Source organism: Capra hircus, chromosome 20 (genome assembly GCF_001704415.2).
Source record: "Capra hircus breed San Clemente chromosome 20, ASM170441v1, whole genome shotgun sequence".
Classification (NCBI taxonomy): domain Eukaryota; kingdom Metazoa; phylum Chordata; class Mammalia; order Artiodactyla; family Bovidae; genus Capra; species Capra hircus.
Window position 1 is genome coordinate 65,397,211 of NC_030827.1, and position 21,775 is coordinate 65,418,985.

Sequence of the window (21,775 nt, forward strand, 5' to 3'; positions counted from 1 at the left end):
AATGAGTCAGTTCTTCTCATCAGGTGGCCAAAGTATTGGAGTTTCAGCTTCAACATGAGTCCTTAAGAAATTCAGGACTGTGTCCATCAGCAGATGAATGGATAAGAAAGCTGTGGTACATATACACAGTGGAGTATTACTCAGCCGTTAAAAAGAATTCATTTGAATCAGTTCTGATGAGATGGGTGAAACTGGAGCCAATTATACAGAGTGAAGTAAGCCAGAAAGAAAAACACCAATACAATATACTAACACATATATATGGAATTTAGGAAGATGGCAATGACGACCCTGTATGCAAGACAGGAAAAAAGACACAGATGTGTATACCAGACTTTTGGACTCAGAGGGAGAGGGAGAGGGTGGGATGATTTGGGAGAATGGGAATTCTAACATGTATACTGTCATGTAAGAATTGAATCGCCAGTCCATGTCTGACGTAGGGTGCAGCTTGCTTGGGGCTGGTGCATGGGGATGACCCAGAGAGATGTTGTGGGGAGGGAGGTGGGAGGGGGGTTCATGTTTGGGAACGCATGTAAGAATTAAAGATTTTAAAATTTAAAAAAAAAAAAAAAAAAAAGAAATTCAGGACTGATATCCTTTAGAACGGACTGGCTGGATCTCCTTGCAGTCCAAGGGACTCTCAAGAGTCTTCTCCAACACCACAGTTCAAAAGCATCAATTTTTCGGCACTCAGCTTTCTTTACAGTCGAACTCTCACATACATACATGACAACTGGAAAAACCATAGCCTTGACTAGATGGACCTTTGTTGGCAAAGTAATGTCTCTGTTTTTTAATATGCTGTCTAGGTTGGTCATAACTTCCTTCCAAGGAGTAAGTGTCTTAATTTCATGGCTGCAGTCATCATCTGCAGTGATTTTGGAGCCCCCAAAACCTGGGTCTTAGCCGAAGTCATAGGTCATGTTTCCAAGGAATGTTCCAGAATACCATGGAGTATTAACATTTACTGTGGAACTGAAAGATACACTCCCATCTGCATGTGAGTGTGCTAAGTTGCTTCACTCACGTTGGACTTTGTGTGATGCTATGGACTGTAGCCCGCCAGGCTCCTCTGTCCATGGGATTCTCCAGGCAAGAATGCTGGAGTGGGTTGCCATGCCCTCCTCCAGGAGATCTTCCCAACCCAGGGATCAAACTTGCCTCTGCTGGAGTTTTTTTTTTTTTTTTTTTTTTTTTTACCACTAAACCACCTGAGCAGCTCAGACTTGGTTGGGTCTCTGAATCCAGAAGCTGTGAGTGCTCACCCTGCCCCGAACAGAAGGAGCTAAGGAGGTGATGCTTCTGGATAGGGGCAGAGTGGTGATGTTTGTTTTATTGTCCACTCTAGTCCAGCCTTGAAAAGCTGTGGGGTAGCTGCACCCTGGACAGATTTTGATAAATTCCAGGAGGCAGTGGTTCTCAAGTTTTGTGTTAAGTTTGGGATATTTGCTTGAAAAGTAACTAAGATTGAGTGTTTACTGCATGCCAGACACAGCTGTAAAAGTTTCACATCAATTACTGCTCTGGAAATTAGTTATAGCCTCTGTGAGGATGGAGCCTGAGTCCAACAGCTAAGAAGGGCCAGGCCTGGGACAAGAGCTTTGCTGTCAGTAGCCAAGTGGGGCCTCACAGGAGAGGAAAGAGGCCCTGGGGCCTGGGAGGGGCATGTGTAGCTGGTACCTTGGGCATCCCTTCATTTGAGGAAGCTCTGCTCTTGGATTCAGGACATCTCTGGTCCCAGCAATGGCTATGTTCTGCCTTGCCCATTTTGGGTCTGGAACCCCTCAGGAATGATCCTGTTCCGGAGTCTGCATGTTCAACAACAGGCAGCACTTCCCCTCAGGGAAGCCTTAGGGGAGGGGTCGCAGTGGGAAGGGGCGAGAGCGCTATCACACACAGGGGGCATCTATTTGGCCTTGACACCGAGGACGGGCCAGAGCCTGGACAATATCCACACTGTTAAACAGCACAGACTCCATCGCTGTTTAGCTGCAGCAGGTCCGACAACCTCAGCCTGCCTGGCCCAGAATCACGAGCTTAGGATGAGACATCCCTGGGTCAGGGAAGTGGGCTCTTCTGCCCAGGGATGAAGTCAACTGAGGACAGGAAGGGTAATCTGTGTTCCGAGAGAAGTCAGGCAGCCTGCTCATCCGTAGGGAAGTCAGAGGATGGGACAGCAGTTTGCTATTCAGTCTAAGGAATCTCTTTATAATAACTTTGTTACTGAGTTGGCCACAAAGTTTATTCTGGTTTTTCCATAACACAGGGAAAAACCCAGAAAACAAAATCCTCCCTTACGAGGTTCACGATTGTTGTTGTTCAGTCACTAAGTCATGTACAACTCTTTGCGACCTCATGGATTGTAGCCCGCCAGGCTTTCCTGTCCTTCACCATCTCGCGGAGCTTGCTCAAATTCATGTCCATCGAGTCAGTGATGCCATCCAACCATCTCATCTTCTGTCTCCCCCTTCTCCTCTTGCTCTCAATCTTTCCCAGCATCAGGGTCTTTCCCAATGACCTTTTCATGCAAAAGAGATTCCTGATGGGAGCTCTCAAATCCTTTAGGCAGGGAGCTAGAGGCTCTCCTTCTCCTTCAGCCTCATTCTGGGTGCCCTCTTCTGCATTCAGGATTCTTCACGAGTATTGTAGCAACAGAACCTCCTTCATTACCTGTTTGATCTTCAGCCTGACAGGCTTCTCCATAATTTTTTTTGGCCTCGTGGCATTTGGGATCTTAGTCCCCTGATCAGGGATTGAACCCATGCCGCTGGGAGTGGAAACATAGAGTGTTAATCACTGGATGGCCAGGGAATTTTTTAATCCCCAACAGTTACAGCGGCTGCTTGAGTAGCTTCCCACTCTTGCTTCCTCCTAATATTTACCTAACCAACAAAAACTGGTAATAAAATGTGGGAAGTCACAGCCCAGGGGCATTCTGTGTTGTCTGATGAAGTACAGAGACTTTTGCAGCCCCAGATTCAGTTGGTAAAGAATCCACCTGCCAGTGCAGCAGATGCAAGAGATGCAGGTTCGATCCCTGGGTCGGGAAGATCACCTGGAGGAGGGCATGGCAACCCACCCCAGTATTCTTGCCCGGAGAGTCCCACGGACAGAGGAGCCCAGCAGGTTACAGTTCATAGGGTCACATAGTGTTGGACGTGACTGAGCACGCACCTTTTGCAGCCCAGCGCTATGCAGAATGAACTCACTTCAAGGACCGTCTCATTGGCCTGATGCCCCTGATTTAAGATTCAACATGTGCAGCTCTATCTTCTGAAGCAAAGTCAGGTCAGCAGCTAGACAGAGCAAATTGAATGGTGCCTAGGGGATCAGGGGTTCCTAAGCGAAAACTAGACTCCTAAAATGTGGTGAGGGAACTTGGGAGTTGTCTGTGGCAATAACAGTTTGTAAAACTTTGACATTGAGCTCCTGTTTGTTTTCCTAAAGGGCTACAGCTGGCCTGGGTCAGGAGTATGTTTCCTGGACGAAGGAATAAGCTGGGTGCTTGGTGAACGGGTGCAGACTGTCTGCAGGGAAAATCATTTCACTGCCTAAGTCAGGTTCATGCACACAAGGCACAATGTGGACATGGACGGGGCCACCCCCACCCCTGCAGAATTCACCTTCTTGATATGACAAACTAGGCAACAAAGTCCAGAGCTGGCCTCATCGAAGTGTGCTGACTCCTACTTGGTCCTGAAAAAGTTCCCAAACTGCCTTCGCAGCGACGTGGCACCTGGTCCAAGGTTCAAGCCCACTCTGCAGCCTTCCCCATGGAGCCCATGGGGGTGGTGAAGGCTGTAGATGACTCTGTGTGTGTTCTTAAATTATTAAAATAGTGCAATGATGAGGCAACTAGGGAGAAAATGTCATCCCCATCTTGGCAGCACCCAAGACACACTGGGGACAGAAGGGTCACTGGCCTGGCACACAGTAGTAGCTGTTGTTCAGTCACTCAATCATGTCTGACCCTTTGCAAGCCCACGGACTGGAGCCCACCAGGCCCAGCACTGGCCTGACACAGGGCAGGGGTAACCTTACGTACCTGCTGAATTTACACACTGAACAGACCGCGAGACAGATAGACAAAGCAGCTCTTACACTGCTAACGAAAACAGATGGTTAGTCCTTAATAGATGTAATAACTTCATCATCTCTGACCCACAGGCAAATGAGTTGCTGAATAACCTACTGAATGCTGAAAACACCAGGAGAAGAAATCGGGAAGTGAATGGGGCCCCTGGACTGGCTGACCACGCCCAGCACACTTCCAGAAAGACTAGAAAGATAAAAGTCCGGCCCCTCCCCCGCCACGAGGCAAGTTCTCAACATCAACTTTAATTACTGAAAATAAATTTTTTTTAATAGAAAAATACTGTTCCAAGCCTTCTCAATCTGTGGCTGTGTACATCAGTGTCATCAAGGTTCAGCTTCTCTAATAACAAGTTCATCCATCCATTGGTTTCTGGATCCCTCATTCCCTCCCAACCTTCAGTGAACATTGCCTAGGAATACGCGTAGTATCTTACGCATTTCTTGAGCCCCGCCTCTCCTCGTAAGCCCCGCCTCTCCCCTCCATGGCCCCGCCTCTCCCCACCAGCCCCGCCTCTCTGACCTCGTTTTTCAGGCTCCGGGCCAGGAAGTGCTCAGCCACGTGCGCAGGAAGCACATTCTCCAGCAGCACTCGGTTCAAGTTCTCCATGGTTTCTATCTCCTCCCGCTCTTTTTTGAACTTGTTCTTCCATAAGAAGTCTAACCTACAGTAATATTCATTCTGTTACAAGAGGACACAGAGGTAAAGAAACAATAGGCATCTTGTCCTGCCAGAGAGTGGAGGTTTTAAAGAGAAAATAAAAAGAATGAGACAAAATCTAAAAAAGAACGCCCCCAAACAGAATTGTCATCCTCCCTACCAAACCCTCCGTTTACCGCAACTGTCTCTCATTCACCCTCTAATGCGGATATGCAAAAATGCAAATTTGGGAAGGAACTAGCCTCAGGAACAGAGAAAATAGTTATCCTGGAGGCTTGAAAGAAAAAAAAAAAAAAGATGACATAAAAGCTTCTTACACAGTTATATTAATAAAAGGTGGCTTGAATTATTTTTTGAAATGAGGCATGATGGAATATAAATAATGAATAAATGAAAATTGGAAAATACATTAGTAGAGAGAGTGCATTTCATGATTTGCATTTAAAAAATAATAGTGTTCATTTGTGGCAGTATGCCTTTAATCTCTGAAAATCAGTTTTCCTCTACCACAAATTATGTAATTAAATGTTCATTGAAAAGCAAGTGTTTTTCCATTTGGGGCTGCACTGTACTGAGAGAATGACATTATATTTAGACAAAAGTTCATTTTGATATCATTTAATTAAGATGGTGCCTGCTGGTAAAAACATATGTGTTCATGCTTATTATGTATTAAAATTCAAGGTTTTTGAAAACCAGCTGTTATTAACATTGTATAAATAGAGAAGCTCAATTACTGTCACAGGGTCTCTTTGGTTTGGCAGCATTTTGTGTCTGCTCTGATGCATACAATTTCATATAATGAAATAACTTTGAATAATCTTCCTATAACAGAAGGGCCTAAATAATAGAGTGTATTTCAGCACAGATACTGACAAATAATCGCAGAGAAGAACCAAATGGAGCAAGTTTGTTTTATGGGTTTGATTAGATACACCAGTGATGGCTCAAAATAAAACAAAACACTCATAAATGGCCTCGGGCACAGATGGCAATTTAAAAAAAAATTACATTTCAAAGTCAGAACGAGCAATGATCATTTACTGAAATTAGATTTGATTCAAACTATATATGATATACACAAAAATTACTCCTCTTCCTCTGGGGAGGCATTAAAAAAAAAGATTACAAAAGAGATATTTTAAAAGTTTTTTACATTACTGTCACATTTCCGCACATTCTGTATTTATGGAAACCATGCTACCTATGTACTGGTAAAAAGGCCTCTCACTTGGAGAACAGATTATTTACTTGGAGTTTTTTGAGGGGGGTTGCAAATTAGTGGTGTGGCTGGTTTTAAACTAAAGTGACAGAAGCAATCTATGGTGGTGGCTTTGAGAAGACACGGGTTGAAGATGAGAGAAAAATGAAACATGAGCGAAGCCAAGGAGTCAGTTTAGACAGGCAGCAAGCCCAATTTGTGTATGTTTGTGCATCCAGGGATGCTTAACTCTCTCACACAAGGACCTTGGCCTTCCTCTCAGGCACCAGGTTGCTACTACCAGGTCCTATAACCTGAGTGAGCCCACCTAGGATGTAGACCCTTGATGGCAGGGTGCTGCCCTTTAAACTTGGGTGAAATACAGGGGAGCTTTCTTTTTCAAAAAGGTCCTTGGTTGGCTTGCATTTCTATCACAAACTAGATTTCACTGCAGAGAGCTGTACTGTTGCTCTTGTCTGGGACTTTGTTATTTCTTCACTAAGGTTTTTGAGATGCCTAGAGAAGTATTTAGCATAATCGTTTTCTTAGAAAGCTCATACATGGTGATCATTTCCAGAAAGATGGTCATAGGGCAGGGGAGCCATCAGGACAAATAATAACGAAATAAGTTGCAAAGTATCTGTGCTATTTTTAAAAACATATTCAGAAAAGAAATAACTCTGAGGCCATGAATTCTTATGGCACTTGAAAAGCTTATTTCAAACATCAGATGTTTATAATACAGCTGCATTTCCTGAAGCGTATGCAGAAGCCTGGTGTCACAGACTTTACAGTGCTTGTTTATCCCAGAAGACTTCGGACCTTAGTAAATCATTCACTTAATGATTCTGGACTGAAGATCAGCCTCCTGGCTCCCCATGGTGAATCTTTGGTGCTAGTGAAAGAATAAGCCTGGTGTGCTGCAGTGCATGGGGTCGCAAAGAGTCGGACATGACTGAGTGACTGAACTGAACTGAAATAATTGTGAACACCATTGATCCTGTAGGGAATAGGAACCCTTTAGGCTTCCAGATGTGCATACTATCACTGCCTTTGTGACAAAAAAAGGAAACTGGTGTCAGCATTATCCTGTTAAATGAATGCCTGGCCCTAACACTGCAGACTTTTGACTATTTATCTTAAATCATTCAGAGAGTGACTGATCAGTGAGCAGCCGTGGGATTCAGCATTTGTGTAGTGGTATTTCCCATGTATTTTCTCCATGATCAATAAAAAGGTTGGGAGAATTCAATTTAATTGTAGGTAATGAAAATGTATTGCTGGAAAGCAATCTGAGTAATCATTCTAGCAGGAGAAACTGCCTGAGAATGCAGAGCCAAGCATGTGCCAGGGACAGAGGTGCGGACGACGATGAGGGGACCCGGGTCTTCTGAGCTCTGTGTCAGAACCACAGTGGAGCTCTCCGGAGACTGCAGAGGGCTGCACTGTGGCCTCCAGGAAGACGGCAGAGGATGGATGGCATCCCTAGGTGCTGCGCTGATTGGCACAGGCCTGGTCTCTGCCCTGACCGTGAGATCATTAATAGCTTCCTCCTGGTGAGAAATGGAGGCTGGACCCTCACTCCCCAGTTGATAGTTTGCCTCTCATATAATGTTACAGTTTAGAGGTGTGTATACAATTTAATTGGCCTTGCCTTTTCCTCCGTTATCTCCAAATAAACCACTTCTCTGTTTCATGCTATCCATCAAAGAACTTAAAACAAACGCTGGTTGAGGTAAAGCTAGCTGTATTGGATACTTTTCAGTTTTTGGGTGATTGTCCTTGTTTGCAGGCAGAGAAAGAATATTGCCCATCAAAGTCCTGCACCCAGAGGCTCCACTGGGAGGCCAGAGGGGCACAGAGCCCGAGGAGGACATTTCATTTGCATTACAAAACCAAAGTTTTGAACCGGGGACTGTACTTCTAGGGATAACTGCAAGTGACAGCCAGGATGTTTAATACCCAGTGCAAAGAAAAAGAAGTCATACCTTCTGAAATGCAGATGAAAACCCCAGGCAAGGGACATTTTTCCCAATTAATGTCAGCTATTGAGGGAATACTTTTGTAGGCTTACAAAACCTACATATTTATTTTGAGGCTTCACGGGAAATTCACTGACTCCATTTCTACCGTTCACAAAGCCTGCCTCTTAGGGAAGCAATAGAGACCTTTTCCTAGTGTCTACATCCAAGCACATGCACCTTGTGCTATCTGCTTTTCTGTTGTGATAAGATGCTGCTGCTGCTGCTTCAACATTTACTTGCATGAAGCAATAGCAATGCGCAGGAGCAAAGTATTATTAATACCGCACTTTAGAGAAGTTATAGAAGAAACAAGCTTCTTACCTGTCTGCCCAGAACAAGCAGTGTGATGAAAAATATAAAGAGAGATACTGAGCCCATGGTCTTTAGGTCTTTCCAAATGCCTGGTCTATTAAGAAACAAACAGACGAGAACAATACGAGAAAACAACATAAACACAGGACTGAGAATCCATGCATCAACAAATTTCAGAATCTCTAAAGCGTGTCTACATTCTACACCAATCAACCAAACACACACACACACACGCACACACACATTTTAAATATATTTGCAAACCTAGACTGGATCAAGAGAAAACAAAATAATCCTTATTTTGAGAGCTCATTAAAAGAAAAAATCTTCCAAATGAATGCAGATTTCTTACTTTATACCAAGCTATAGCAAATATATAAAAGAATAATAGAATATTTGTAATATTTTCTTTTCATTTTTGGGATCAGTATGGATAGTCTGATTATATGATTTGTATTTTTTTAGTAATTATTTGCAGAAAGAGACAGTGTACTGATGCTGTTAAGTCGCTTCAGTCATGTCTGACTCTGTGCGACCCCATGGACGGCAGCCCACCAGGCTCCCTCATCCCTGGGATTCTCCAGGCAAGAACACTGGAGTGGGTTGCCATTTCCTTCTCCAATGCATCAAAGTGAAAAGTGAAAGTGAAGTTGCTCAGTTGTGTCCGACCCTCAAGCGACTCCATGGACTGCAGCCTTCCAGGCTCCTCCGTCCATGGGATTTTCCAGGCAAGAGTACTGGAGTGGGGTGCCATTGCCTTCTCCGGAGACAGTATACTAGGAATGACTAACCACAGGAGATACAGAAATGAAGTAGGGAACTTAATTTCTATAAGCCACTCAGACTAAGGATACTACATGCTCATACAGCTTTCTGGGAGGTGTCGATTCTTGGTCCCCCTTCCATGGGGATTTGTATCACAAAGGTGTAACACAGACGGACACACCTGGCCCACTTCCCCAAGAGTTCTCACCATGCTGGCTGGAGCCCTCCATCCTTACGACAGTCTTGTAGGCAATGACCACAAACACATCCTACTCGGCATGTGTGACAGTCCTTTTTGTGTGTGTCAACGTAAAGGTTCTGTTTTCTGGGAGAACCCTGAGAAGTTCAGCAAACAAGGAGAAATCTACTTGATACCCCAGGGGAATCTTGCAGAAGCTGACAAATGATTATTCCCCACAGTAAATGAGACTTGAGAAAGAAAAGTTGATACTGTATGGACATAACGTCACATAAACAGCATAGCCTGTATTTAATCAAGTGTAACTATCAGGTCATCAGTTTCTGCTTGTGAGTTGAACTGGTGGTGAGATGTTCCTCTTTCTCCATAGAAGATTCAAGGGCTGATGACATAAAAGAAATTGATCAAGTACCCAAGAGTGCAGATGGGCTTTGAAGTAAGTAAACCAGGATGGAATCAGGGCTCCCCTGCTCTAGTGAGCCTGGCACCTGGGATAAACTCCTCCAAACTTCACCTTCCTCATCAGCCAAAGTGGGTACTGATGCCTATCGTATAGGCTGTCTTGGTCAGTAAGTCAAATACTGATGTATCTGGCACACAGCCTGACACACAGGAAGCACTTTATAAATGGCACTCACGATTTTTAGTATTAACTACACAGTGATAAAGAAGGCAATGGAGCAAGGAAGCTAGAGAAAAAGATAGGAGAATGCAGGCTGGTGAATTTCATTAGCAGAATGACAGGCAGATTCTGGTACAAAAGAGGAGACAGAATCTCCAGTCCCAGTGGCTGACGGGCATCAGACCTCAGAGAACTCTCCAGAAAGGCTATGCTTGTACTCAGGTCTCTCTTCTCCTGAGCCCAACTGTGGCTGGAAAAAAAAATTTGCACTCAACAGCCATAAAGAGGTCACCAGTTTCTCTCTGTGAGTGAAGTGGGTTGAGAAATGTCACTTTCCTGTCTCACTAGGACAGATTTTAAGAAATGAAGATCCAAAGTTGCTTCCCTGGTGGCTCAGACGGTCAAGAAATGAAGATCCTTTTTGAGCCTGTGGTATCTGTGTCTAATAGCACAGCTGAAGTGACTGTGGGGAGCGGATGTTTATAAACAATGCAGACTTCAGTGACTTTTAAATTCACCCCCGCCCCTCACCATATTGGCTACACGGACAGGATTTTTTATTTATTTTAGTCGCTCAGTCGTGTCCGACTCTTTGCAGCCCCATGGGCTGTAGCCGGCCAGGCTCCTCTGTCCATGGAGTTCTCCAGGCCAGAATACTGGAGTGGGTTGCCATTCCCTTCTCCAGGGGATCTTTCCGAACCCGGGTCTCCTGCATTGCATGCAGCTTCTTTACCATCTGAGCCACCTGGGAAGGATACTGACAGCATACTGACCAGTTAATAAAAGTGGTACAGGGAATTCCCTGGTAGTCCAGAGGTTAGGACTCTGGTACTTTTACTGCTGGGGCTTGGGTTTGATCCCTGGTGGGGGAATTAAGATCCCACAAGCCTCACAACTCAGTCAAAAAAAAAAAAAAGTAATACAACACAGCCAACACTGCCCAAGAAGCTGATGTGGGCCGTTTTTAATTTTCATATTGCTTTATGGACACACTACTACTTTAAAATTCTAGGGGTCTAAGAAAATTGCTATGACACCATCCACCACTGTTTCACTTATCATCCTGTAAACCTAAACTGAGAGTAAAATGTTAACTCTGAGGTCAGGATCTTACAGTAGCTTCATCAATGCAACCAATCAGAACTCAGGTCCCCAGGGAATCCCCAGATAAGGGAACGAATGCCCCACCTTTACAGAGCCACCTCTGATCCTTCTCACTGATGGAGAGGAGGGAAGACCCTCTTTATGCAGTTCAGGGTGGGCTGGGTTTTCAGATAATCACACAGAAAATACATGCAAGCAACCTAGAGGGGAAAATCCTTTACTGGGACTCCTCATACATGTCAACATCAGTTTAGGAGTAGAAATGACCTTCTCTACATAACTCCCAGATCCTGAGCCTTAGTGAAGAATTGTGGCAGATGGCACTGTGGACTTGGAGAAAAACCACACAAGGAAAGACTCACTGCTGGCCCAGGCAGTGCCTTGGAAAGTGCAGAACTCAATGGACCTCTGAAATAATTGCGCACAACATGGCTTATGAGACAGACTTGGGTACCGATACACAGATGCCTTATTTCTTTCTGATGTTCTTGGTTGACTAGAAAGAACTGTAACCTGCTGTCTTGGATTTCATTTGGATTTCTCAAAAATTTCTTTGATTCATCCAGTCCCAAAGAACTGCCGACTCCAATCAGAGCCCATCTCTCCCATGTGGGCCATTCATAGGCCAGGACTGTTGGGCTCCTGAAGCTTGAAAGACGAATTTTTCCATCTACAGGCCCATTCCTGGGTTCCTTGCTCTTACTGTACGCACGGTAGACTGGGAGAAAGAGGAGTAGGTAGCATGCGGGGGACATTGGCACAGACAGAATAAGATTCCGGGATATCTTCTGGCAACGTCTAGTCACCTGGGCTGGTCATATTAGTTTCCTGTGGCTGCTGAAACCATGCCACACGTTGGATGACTTAAATCAGCAGAAACGTGTCACTTCATAGTTCTGGAGGCTAGACATTCAAAATCAGGGTGCCGGCAGGGCTGCCCTCTCTCTGAAGCCTGCAGAGAAATCCACCCTTGTCTCGTCCTGGCTTCAGCGGCTGGTTGGGCACTGTTTCACCCCAATGGCTGTCTGCATCATCACATGGTTCCCCCACCCCACCTTGTGTCTGTCTCCATGTAGCTGTCTTCTTTTCTTTCCTTCAATCCACGTTATTATTATTATTTTCTTAAATTACTGTTTTTGGCTGGGCTGGGTCTTTGTTGCTGTGTGTGGGCTTCTTCTCTAGTTGCGACGTATGGGCCTCTCATTGCAGTGGCTTCTCCTGTTGTGAGGCACGGGCTCTAGGGTGCGTGGGCTTCAGTAGTTGGGGCTCCTGGGCTCTAGAGCACAGGCTCAGTAGGTGTGGTGCGTGGGCTTAGCTGCTCCATGGATGTGGATCTTCCCAGATCAGGGATCGCACCCACGTCCCCTGCACTGCAAGGTGGATTCTTAACCATCGGACCACCCTGGCCATCTTCTTATAAGGACACCAGTCCTGTTGGATTAGGGCCGCCCTACTCTCTCTGATGGCTCAGCAGTAAAGAATCTGCCGGTAATGCAGGAGTCGCAGGAGATGTGGGTTCGATCCTGGGGTCGGGAAGATCCCCTGGAGAAGGAATGGAAGCCCACTCCAGTGTTCTTGCCTGGGAAATCCCATGGAACGAGGAGCCTGGCGGGCTGCAGTCAGGGGGTCGCAGAGTCAGGCGTGCCTGAGCACAAGCAGCAACATACCAGCAGGACCACATCTTAACTAAACACACGTGCAATGACCCTATGTCCAAACGAGGTCACCTCCGCAGCCACTGGGGTTGGGACCCCAACACATCTTCGTGTAGGCGACACAGTTCACGCACTAACAACTGTATCGGCCATTTATGTAAAATTGACAGCCACTGGGATATGAGGTTTCTCTCTCCTGTAAGTTTTAGGGGTGAAATCCACTTTGGACTTGGCCATGTTAGGGTCGTGTTGCCACTCTGTTATGAAGTATGGAAGCCAGAGCTAATATAACAGAAAGTTTCTTACTCTAGGACTCTTCACTTGATGGTGCTAGCCAAAATGCGACCAGACAGCTGATTTTTCAGTCTGAAAAATTGGGCTCTGGAGACACAGACACCCAAATGTGCCTGTAGCCACACACTAATTTACAGCCAGCCCTCACCCTGAGGCTGTTAATGGAGCCATCACTGTGGCCCTCAGGTTTCCAGAGGCCAAGAAAACAAAGAAACCTAACAAATTGGGTGAGGGTGATGGAACTGCTTGGTGAACAGTTTCTAACCTAAAGGCAAACAGCTCCATGAGATACGAATGACATTTTCACTGCTCTCAGGGGAGAATGCAGTCCAGGCGTGTATACACACACATAATCATATTTTAAAACTTTGTATTTTCTATACATAAGCCTCTTATTAAGAAGAGGACCTCAAGAAACCGAGTTTCTGCGGTATTGGAAACAATACGTAAACGGAGGTAAAAATAAGACCTTCCCAGGCCTCTCAATGGGATCAAAAGTAGTCTGACCTCTGGGGCCCTGGTTCCTGAAGCCCATGTTTCATAAAGAAAAGTCCCACAAAGAGACAACGGCTCCTGCCCCCTTCCTCCCACGTGAGACCCTCGTGTTGAGCGGCTGACGATCAGTTTACTTCTGGCTGTAGCTGTGTGATACCAGTGAGTTAGACCTGCCTGGCTTTGCCGACCAGACACCTCTGAGCCCTCAGGCATCTTCACTGCGTGCTGAGCTTAGTCACTCAGTGCTGTCCCACTCTTTCATATTCAGTCGTGTCCACTTCAATATTCTTGGCTGGAAAATTCCAGGGACAGAGGAGTCCGGTGGGCTACGTATGGCCCAGGGGGGTCACAAAGTCGGACATGACTGAGCGACTAAGCATCAACAGCTGCGTCAGGGCTGGGAGTGGCCTGTGTAGACACTTGGTCTTATGACATATTTCATTGCGACCCTTTGGACTATAGGCCACCAGACTCTCCTGGAGGCATGTGGGATTCTCCAGGCAAGAATACTGGAGTGGGTTGCCATTTTCTTCTCCAGGGGATCTTCCCGACCCAGGGATCAAACCCGTATCTGCTATGTCTCTTGGATTACAGGTAGATTCTTTACCCACTGAGCCATCATTGTGAAGGGATGCAAAAAGCTCAAGTTTTGGCCAAGTGGATGCTTCTGCAAGGATGAATCTGCTGCACCTTGCTGAGCATAGGACTGGGACCTCAATTACAATGTCAGAAGATGATGCCGTCCAGAATAAAGCAAAAACACACTAGAAAGGAAATGCTGGAGTTAAATGCAGAAGGCCAAATAAAGACGGCCAATTGCCCTGTCAGGAAATCTTCCAAGTCTGGCTGGAGAAGGAGGGGGAGTTGCTGAGATGCCTGTGTTGGTACCACTTTTCTGACGCTCCCTGCTGGTTTTCCAGTTGAGTGGCATATAGCATCCTGCTGATACCTGCTCTCAGAACACTCTTCCCCTCTGGTCACCAGCCCAGTGGCTGGGTCCTGGCGAAGTGATGCTGGCTGGTGATGAAGTGTGAAGACGACAGCTCAGCTAGGATTCCTGTACTCTGCTTCCCAGACTCAGCAGCCATCAAAGCACATCCATTTCCCAACGGCTGATCTGTTTGTTTCCAGTGACTGCCAGGACTGTGGCCAGACAGGAGAGCCCTAAAACAGCTCAGTCATTTAAAAAGATAAACCATTCCTTTCCAATGGTTGGAATGCATCAGTGGGCTTCCCTGGTGGCTCAGCGATAAAGGATACACCTGCCAGTGACTGCCGACACAGGAGACATGGGTTCAATCCATGGGTTGGGAAGATCCCGTGAAAATGAAGGAAATGGCAACTACAGTATTCTGGGCTGGAAAATCCCATGGACAGAGGAGTCTGGTGGGTTACAGTCTAGGAGGTCACAGAGTTGGACATGACTGAGTGACTAAACTTCACCAGGTGAGTCAGGGCTGGGAGTGGCCTGTGCAGACACTTTGTCTTTTGACATATTTCAGTTACTTTCATTCTAGTTTTATTGAAATGTAACTGTGTAAGTTTGAGGTGTACAATGTGTTTTGATACACTTACATATTGGAAAATGTTTATCACCATAGCATTAGCTATCACCCTGATCACGTCAGCTCAGTTCAGATCAGTTCTGTCGCTCAGTCGAGTTCAATTCTTTGCCACCCCATGAATTGCAGCATGCCAGGCTTCCCTGTCCATCCTCAACTCTTGAGCTTGCTCAAACTCATGTCCACCAAGTTGGTGATGCCACCCAACCATCTCAACCTCTGTTTTCCCCTTATCCTCCTACCTTCAATCTTTCCCAGCATCAGGGTCTTTTCTAGTGAGTCAACTCTTTATATCAGGTGGCCAAAATATTGAAACATCAGCTTCAGCATCAGTCCTTCCAATGAATGTTCAGGGTTGATTTCCTTTAGAATTGACTGGTTTATCTCCTTGCAGTCCAAGGGACTCTCAAGAGTCTTCTCCAACACCACAGTTCGAAAGCATCAGGTCTTCAGCACTCAGCTTTATTTATAGTCCAACTCTCACATCCATACATGACCACAGGAAAAACCATAACTTTGACTGGATGGACCGTTGCTGGCAAAGCGATGTCTCTGCTTTTTAATACTCTATTTAAGTTGGACATAGTTTTTCTTTTAAGGAGCAAATGTCTTTCAGTTTCATGGCTGCAGTCACCATCTGCAGTGATTTTGGAGCCCAAGAAAACAGTCTCTCACTGTTTCCACTGCTTCCCCATCTATTTGCCATGAAGTGATAGGACTGCATGCCATTATCTTCATTTTTTGAATGTTGAGTTTTAAGCCAGATTTTTCACTCTCCTCTTTCACTTTCATCAAGAGGCTCTTTAGTTCTTCACTTGCTGCCACAAGGGTGGTGTCATCTGCATATCTGAGGTTATTGATACTTTTCCCAGCATTCTTGATTCCAACACGTGCTTTATCCAGCCCGGCATTTTGCATGATGTACTCTGCATATAAGTTGAGTAAGCAGGGTGACAATATACATCTTTGATGTATTTGTTTCCCAATTTGGAACCAGGCCATTGTTCCATGTCTTGTTTTAACTGTTGCTTCTTGACCTGTAAACAGATTTCTCAGTAGGCAGGTAAGGTGGTCTGGTATTCCCATCTCTTGAAGAATTTTCCACAATTTGTTTTTCCACAAAAACTTTCTACAGTTTTCCATAGTGAAAGGCTTTAGTGCAGTCAATAAAGCAGATGTTTTTTTCTGGAATTCTCTTGCTTTTTCAATAACCAACGGATGTTGACACTTTGATCTCTGGTTCCTCTGCCTTTTCTAAATCTACTTTGAACATCTGGAAGTTCTTGGTTCACATACTGTTGAGACCTGGCTTGGAGAAATTTGAGCATTACTTTGCTAGTGTGTGAGATGAGTACAGTTGTATGGTAGTTTAAACCTTCTTTGGCATTGCCTTTCTTTGGGATTGGAATGAAAACTGGCCTTTTCCAGTCCTGTGGCCACTGCTGAGTTTTCTAAATTTGCTGGCATATCGAGTGCAGCCCTTACACAGCATCATCTTTCAGGATTTGAAATAGCTCAGCTGGAATTCCATTACCTCCACTAGCTTTGTTCATAGTGATGCTTCCTAAGGCCCACTTGACTTTGCACTCCAGGATGTCTGGCTCTAGGTGAGTGATCACACCATTGTGGTTATCTGGGTCACGAAGATCTTTTTTGTATAATTCTTCTGTATATTCTTGCCACCTCTTCTTTGTATCTTCTGCTTCTGTTAGGTCCATACCATTTCTGTCCTTTATTGTGCCCATCTTTGCATGAAATGTTCCCTTGGTTTCTCTAATTTTCTTGAAGAGATCTCTAGTCTTTCCCATTCTATTCTTTTCCTCAATTTGTTTACATTGATCACTTAGGAAGGCTCTCTTATCTCTCTTTGCTATTCTTTGGAACTCTGCATTCAGATGTGTATATCTTTGCTTTTCTCCTTTGCCTTTCTTTCCTCTTCTTATCTCAGCTATTTGTAAGTCCTCCTCAGACAACCATTTTGCTTTTTGCATTTCTTTTTCTTCAGGATGGTCTTGATCACAGCCTCCTGTACAACTTCATGAACCTCGGTTTATAGTTCTTCAGGCATTCTGTCTATCAGATCTAATACCTTGAATCTATTTGTCATGTCCACTGTATAATGGTAAGGGATTTGATTTAAGACATCACCTCAAGTGATTACCATCTCCTTTTTGTGGTGAGAACACTGAATATCTATTCTTTTAGCAACTTTCAAGTATATAATACAGGATGATTATCTGTAGTCACCACAGTACCTTAGCTCTTCAAAACATATATTCATCTTATAACTGGGAAACTTGTGATTTTTGACCAACTATCTCTCCACTTTCTCCCACTCCCAGCTCCTGGTAACCACCATTCTACTGTTTCTGTGAGTTCAGCTTTCTTAGACTTCACATATAAGTGAGATTACACAGTATTTGTCTCTCTGTCCAACTTATTTCACTGCCCTCAGGGTCCATCCATGTTGTTGCAAATGGAGGATTTTCTTTTGTCTCATGGCTGAGGAAAAAATATCCCCTTATTTCCTTTTCTCCACATCCTTGCCAACACCTTTTATCTGCTGTCTTTTTGATGACAGCCATTCTAAGGAGTGTGAGGCAATATTTTATTGTGATCTTGATATGCATTTCTCTGATTGTAATATTGAGCATTTTTTTACATACTGTTGTCCATTTGTATGTCTTCTTTGGAAAATGTCTATTCAACTCCTCTGCCTACTTTCAAATCGATATTTTACACTGAATTCTACGAGTTCTTTGTATATTTTGGATATTAATCCATTATCAGATATATTACTGGCAAACAGTTTCTCCCGTTCCATAGGTTCCTTCTTTCATTTCATTGACAGTTTCTTTTGCTAATCAGAAGCTTTTCAGTGTGATGTCGTTCCACTCACTTATTTTAGCTTTTGTTGCTTGTGTTTTTGGTGTCATATCCAAACAAATAATTGTCAAGACCAATGTCAAGGAGTTTTTCCCCCTTATGCTTTCTTTCAGGAATTTTAAATTTCCAGATCTTATAAGAATCTTATCCATTCCAAATTCATGTTTCTTAGTCGTGTATAATAGGGGTCCACCCTCATTCTTCTGCATGCGGTATTCAATTTTTCCAATGCCATTTATTAAAGAGACTATCCTTTTCTTATTGAGTACTATTGACCCCCTTGTCAAATATTAGTTTATTGCATATGCAAGGGGTTATTTATGGGCTTTGTATTCTGTTCCATTGGTCTGTGTCCATTTTTATGTCAGTACCATACAGTTTTAATTACTGTAGCTTTGTAGTAGCAAGAATCCCTTAGAAGAAATGGAGTAGCCCTCATAGACAGCAAAAGAGTCCAAAAAGCAGTACTTGGATGCAATCTCAAAAAATGACAGAATGATCTCTATTCATCTCCAAGGTAAACCATTCAATATCACAGTAATCCAAGTCTATGCTCCAACCACTAATACCAAAGAAGCTGAAGTTGAACGGTTCTATGAAGACCTATAATACCTTCTAGAACTAACACCCCCAAAAGACGTCTTTTTCATCATAGTGGGCTGGAAAGCATAAGTAGGAAATCAAGAGATAATGTGGAGCAACAGGCAAGTTTGGGCTTGAAGTATAAAATGAAGCAGGGCAAAGTCTAACAGAGTTCTGGCAAGAGAACACACTGTCATGGCAAACATCCTCTTGCAACAACACAAGAGAAGACTCTACACATGGACATCCCCAGACGGTCAACACTGAAATGAGATTAATTGTATCCTTTGCAGTGAAAGATGGAGAATTCTATATAGTCAGCAAAAACAAGACCAGGAGCTGACTGTGGCTCAGATCATGAACTCCTTATTGCAAAATTCGGACTTAAATTGAAGAAGGTGGTCTCTCTCTGGCCCTCAGATTTGGGCCAGCTTCCTGTGCATGCCCAAGAGCTGTTGGTCCAAGCTCCCTCTCCATGCTGCCATTAGGAGGGAATATGCACAGGGACCTGGCCATAGGGTGGGGGTGTTTGAAGCATGTGGCTCAGTGGGGGTCCCCGTGGGCCAGCTGGGGGGAATCTGTGGGTGAGGTGCTCCCAGTGGCTTGCGGGTAGGCTCCTTGGCAAAAGCAGTGATGCAGTCAGTAGGATCTGCGTTCCTTTCAAGCCCTCTGAGAGTCCAGCTGCCTCTCTCCCAGGTTGGTAGCATCCTACACAGCTGGGAAGCCGGGTGCTCACAGAAGTCACAGGCTGAGAACATCTCTCTTGGACTGAAGCTGTGCCATCTTGGTGGAGGGGGGGGTGTTATGGACAGTCAGACTGTTTCTCTTATCCACTTCTTATGTTCAAATTCACATTTTTCGCTCCAGTGTGGTGCTAGAACTTCCCCTCTGAAAACCTGGCCTTCCACAAAGGTTCTCTCATCCACGGGTCAGTGGCTAAGAGTGTTTCCAGGGCCTCCCTGTCCAAGAGTGGCTGAAGCTGGATGACATGTCACTGCAGTGTCCGCAGCCAGGATTAAGGTCTGTATGCCTGCTGCCCAACACATGGATGGGTGAGATTCCTCCTGGATCCAGCCTGGCACTGGATCCCACAGCTCTGACCAGGGCACTTCGGTCCACAGGGATTACAAACAAATTATTGTTGGGGGCAAACACGAGGGATGTCTTATTCTGCCGTGATGCTGATGTTGCTCCTCCGCTATCTTTTTGGATCTCCACAGTTCTTCAAGGTCTGTCCAATATTATAGTCAACTCTGGACCACTTAACCAGCTCCCAGTCAACAGGTTCACTCAGTTCCTAGGCAGGTTGTAGGAACTCAACCTACAAGTCTCCTTTTGGTTTTCTGGTGAGACATACTTTTCTAACAGAGAGATTTTGTAAGTTCTTGAGAGCAGAGAATACATTTTACTCATCTGCATGTGCTTGGGCTCCAGCGTCAGGCCTGGAATACACAGCGTGTTTAACAAAACTGTGCTGTAAAAAATGAATGAATGGACAAATAGTTGTGTCAGTTTGAAACTTAAGGGGTTTCATTTCTAGACACTATTCCTTCCCCTGGCTGGACACAGATGCACTGGAATCCTACACAGTCTTCCGGAGGTGGCCTGGTGTCATCCAAGGACAAAGGGCTCAAAGCCTCATGCGTTTGTTGAGTGTTATTCACAAATGCCAAGCAAAACATCCTGGGACTGCAAAGCATGAACATAATATGGGTTAGGCTCATGCTTAGAAAAAGCCCTGGAAGCAGCGGTAGGTTGACAGAGAAGATGAAAGTGGGCCTGGAAAGGTAGTGCTGGCCTTTGGCTATGGAGATAAGATGCAGCCTGATTAACGCGGTCATCGTTCCATCCTGTGGAGAAGAGTGGTTTGAAGTGGGATGCGATGGATAAGTCAGGGTGATACCCCGGGGGCTGGCACATCAGCTACCACGGGGCTGTACACTGGGCTTTAGTCTCCTCCACTGGAGGGCTGATGACAAGAAGGCTGTATCCCGCCTAGTCTGGGAGTTCAGGCTCTCAAACCTCCTTCCTCCTCTCATTCTAAAATCAAACAAAACAAAATGAAACAAAAAATGGCCTACAAATTGAGTATCTTCCTGCAAGTGGGTCCAAATCACAGGGCATTTTCTCTTTTAGGTTAGATAGCAAAGGAGCTCGTTAATGGTTGCTTTTTATAGGATAAAAGAAAGCTTGGTAGAATTTGAGTAGCCCTAGGACAACTTTCTTTGGTTGTTGCTGTTGTTAAATTAGGTGACTCAGATCACTGACCTCCTTACTTTTACTTCCCGACTCTGCTACCAGTGGTGTCGGCCACAGAGAAATAAACACGTGTTTCGTAGTTTCTAGAGATGGCACTGGGTAGGGGGAGCGGGGAATTGGGAATTGGGAGAGACACTGAGATATTAAATTTGAAAGTAATTTAAATCTTTTCAATGTTAACTTGGATATATTTGGGGCTTGAATACAAAGGTGGCATACTGTTTTCATTGAAAAGAGAAGGCTTCCAAGAGAGATGTCAGATGTTTGGAATACCCCCGGGCCACCTCCCTCAGAGGTGGGCGTGCACTATTCTTCTTTCTCCTGAGCACAATGAATGCTGAGGTCCTTCCTCTAGGTTTGCAGTGGGCTCCTCATCAGTTGATACGTAGTTGGGATACAGTTAAAACATTATAATATAAATTCTAGCCACTGGATTTTCCACGAGACACAGAAAAAAACAGAGAATGCAGAACTACATTGAAGGTGCCTGACTCGGCTCCACTGCTATGGAGTATTTCCATCATCCCCTTTGGGATGGAGCTGTTGCTAAGGTCACCAAGTTAAATGACATGACAATCCAGAGCTTCTCCCTGGAAGAAGAAATGGCAACCCACTCCAGTATTCTTACCTGCAAAATCCCATGGACAGAGGAGCCTGGTGGGCTACAGTCTATGAAGTTGCAGAAAGCTGGGCGCAACTGAGTGACTAAGCATGCATCAGAACTTCTGAATGATTCTGGGTACTAAATATAACAGTGCTCAGTTATATACATTATTTATATGCTGCCCCAAAGTATTTATTTTATTAGGCTCAGGGTCCACATAGAGCTGGTTAAAGGGCTGGACTCCAGGTTAATCCTCTGTTCAGACTCTCGATTCTCCACCTTTCTTTAGAAGAGAAGGTATATTTCTAGTATTCAGGTGAGTTAACATAATGGCTGGGTCCACATGAAATATTAACATTCATCTCCTGATATTTTTCAGCTCCGTAAGAATAAAAATGCACGGGAAAAATCTGATAATGTCTTGCAGAGCCTGTAACAAGCCTTTGTCAGCAGAA

The 21,775-nt window shown here is 44.7% G+C and overlaps 1 protein-coding gene across 1 annotated transcript in view; it reads right to left on the reverse strand.

Moving 5' to 3' along the window:
* Positions 1-21,775, reverse strand: part of ADCY2 (adenylate cyclase 2) — a 462,350-nt gene that overhangs the window by 33,478 nt on the left and 407,097 nt on the right. Inside the window, exons 19-20 of the mRNA XM_018065622.1 lie at positions 8,303-8,387; positions 4,619-4,777 (exon numbers count right to left, since the gene is read on the reverse strand). Of these exons, the coding sequence (XP_017921111.1) occupies positions 4,619-4,777; positions 8,303-8,387 (244 nt within the window). The remainder of the gene's footprint in view (positions 1-4,618; positions 4,778-8,302; positions 8,388-21,775) is intronic.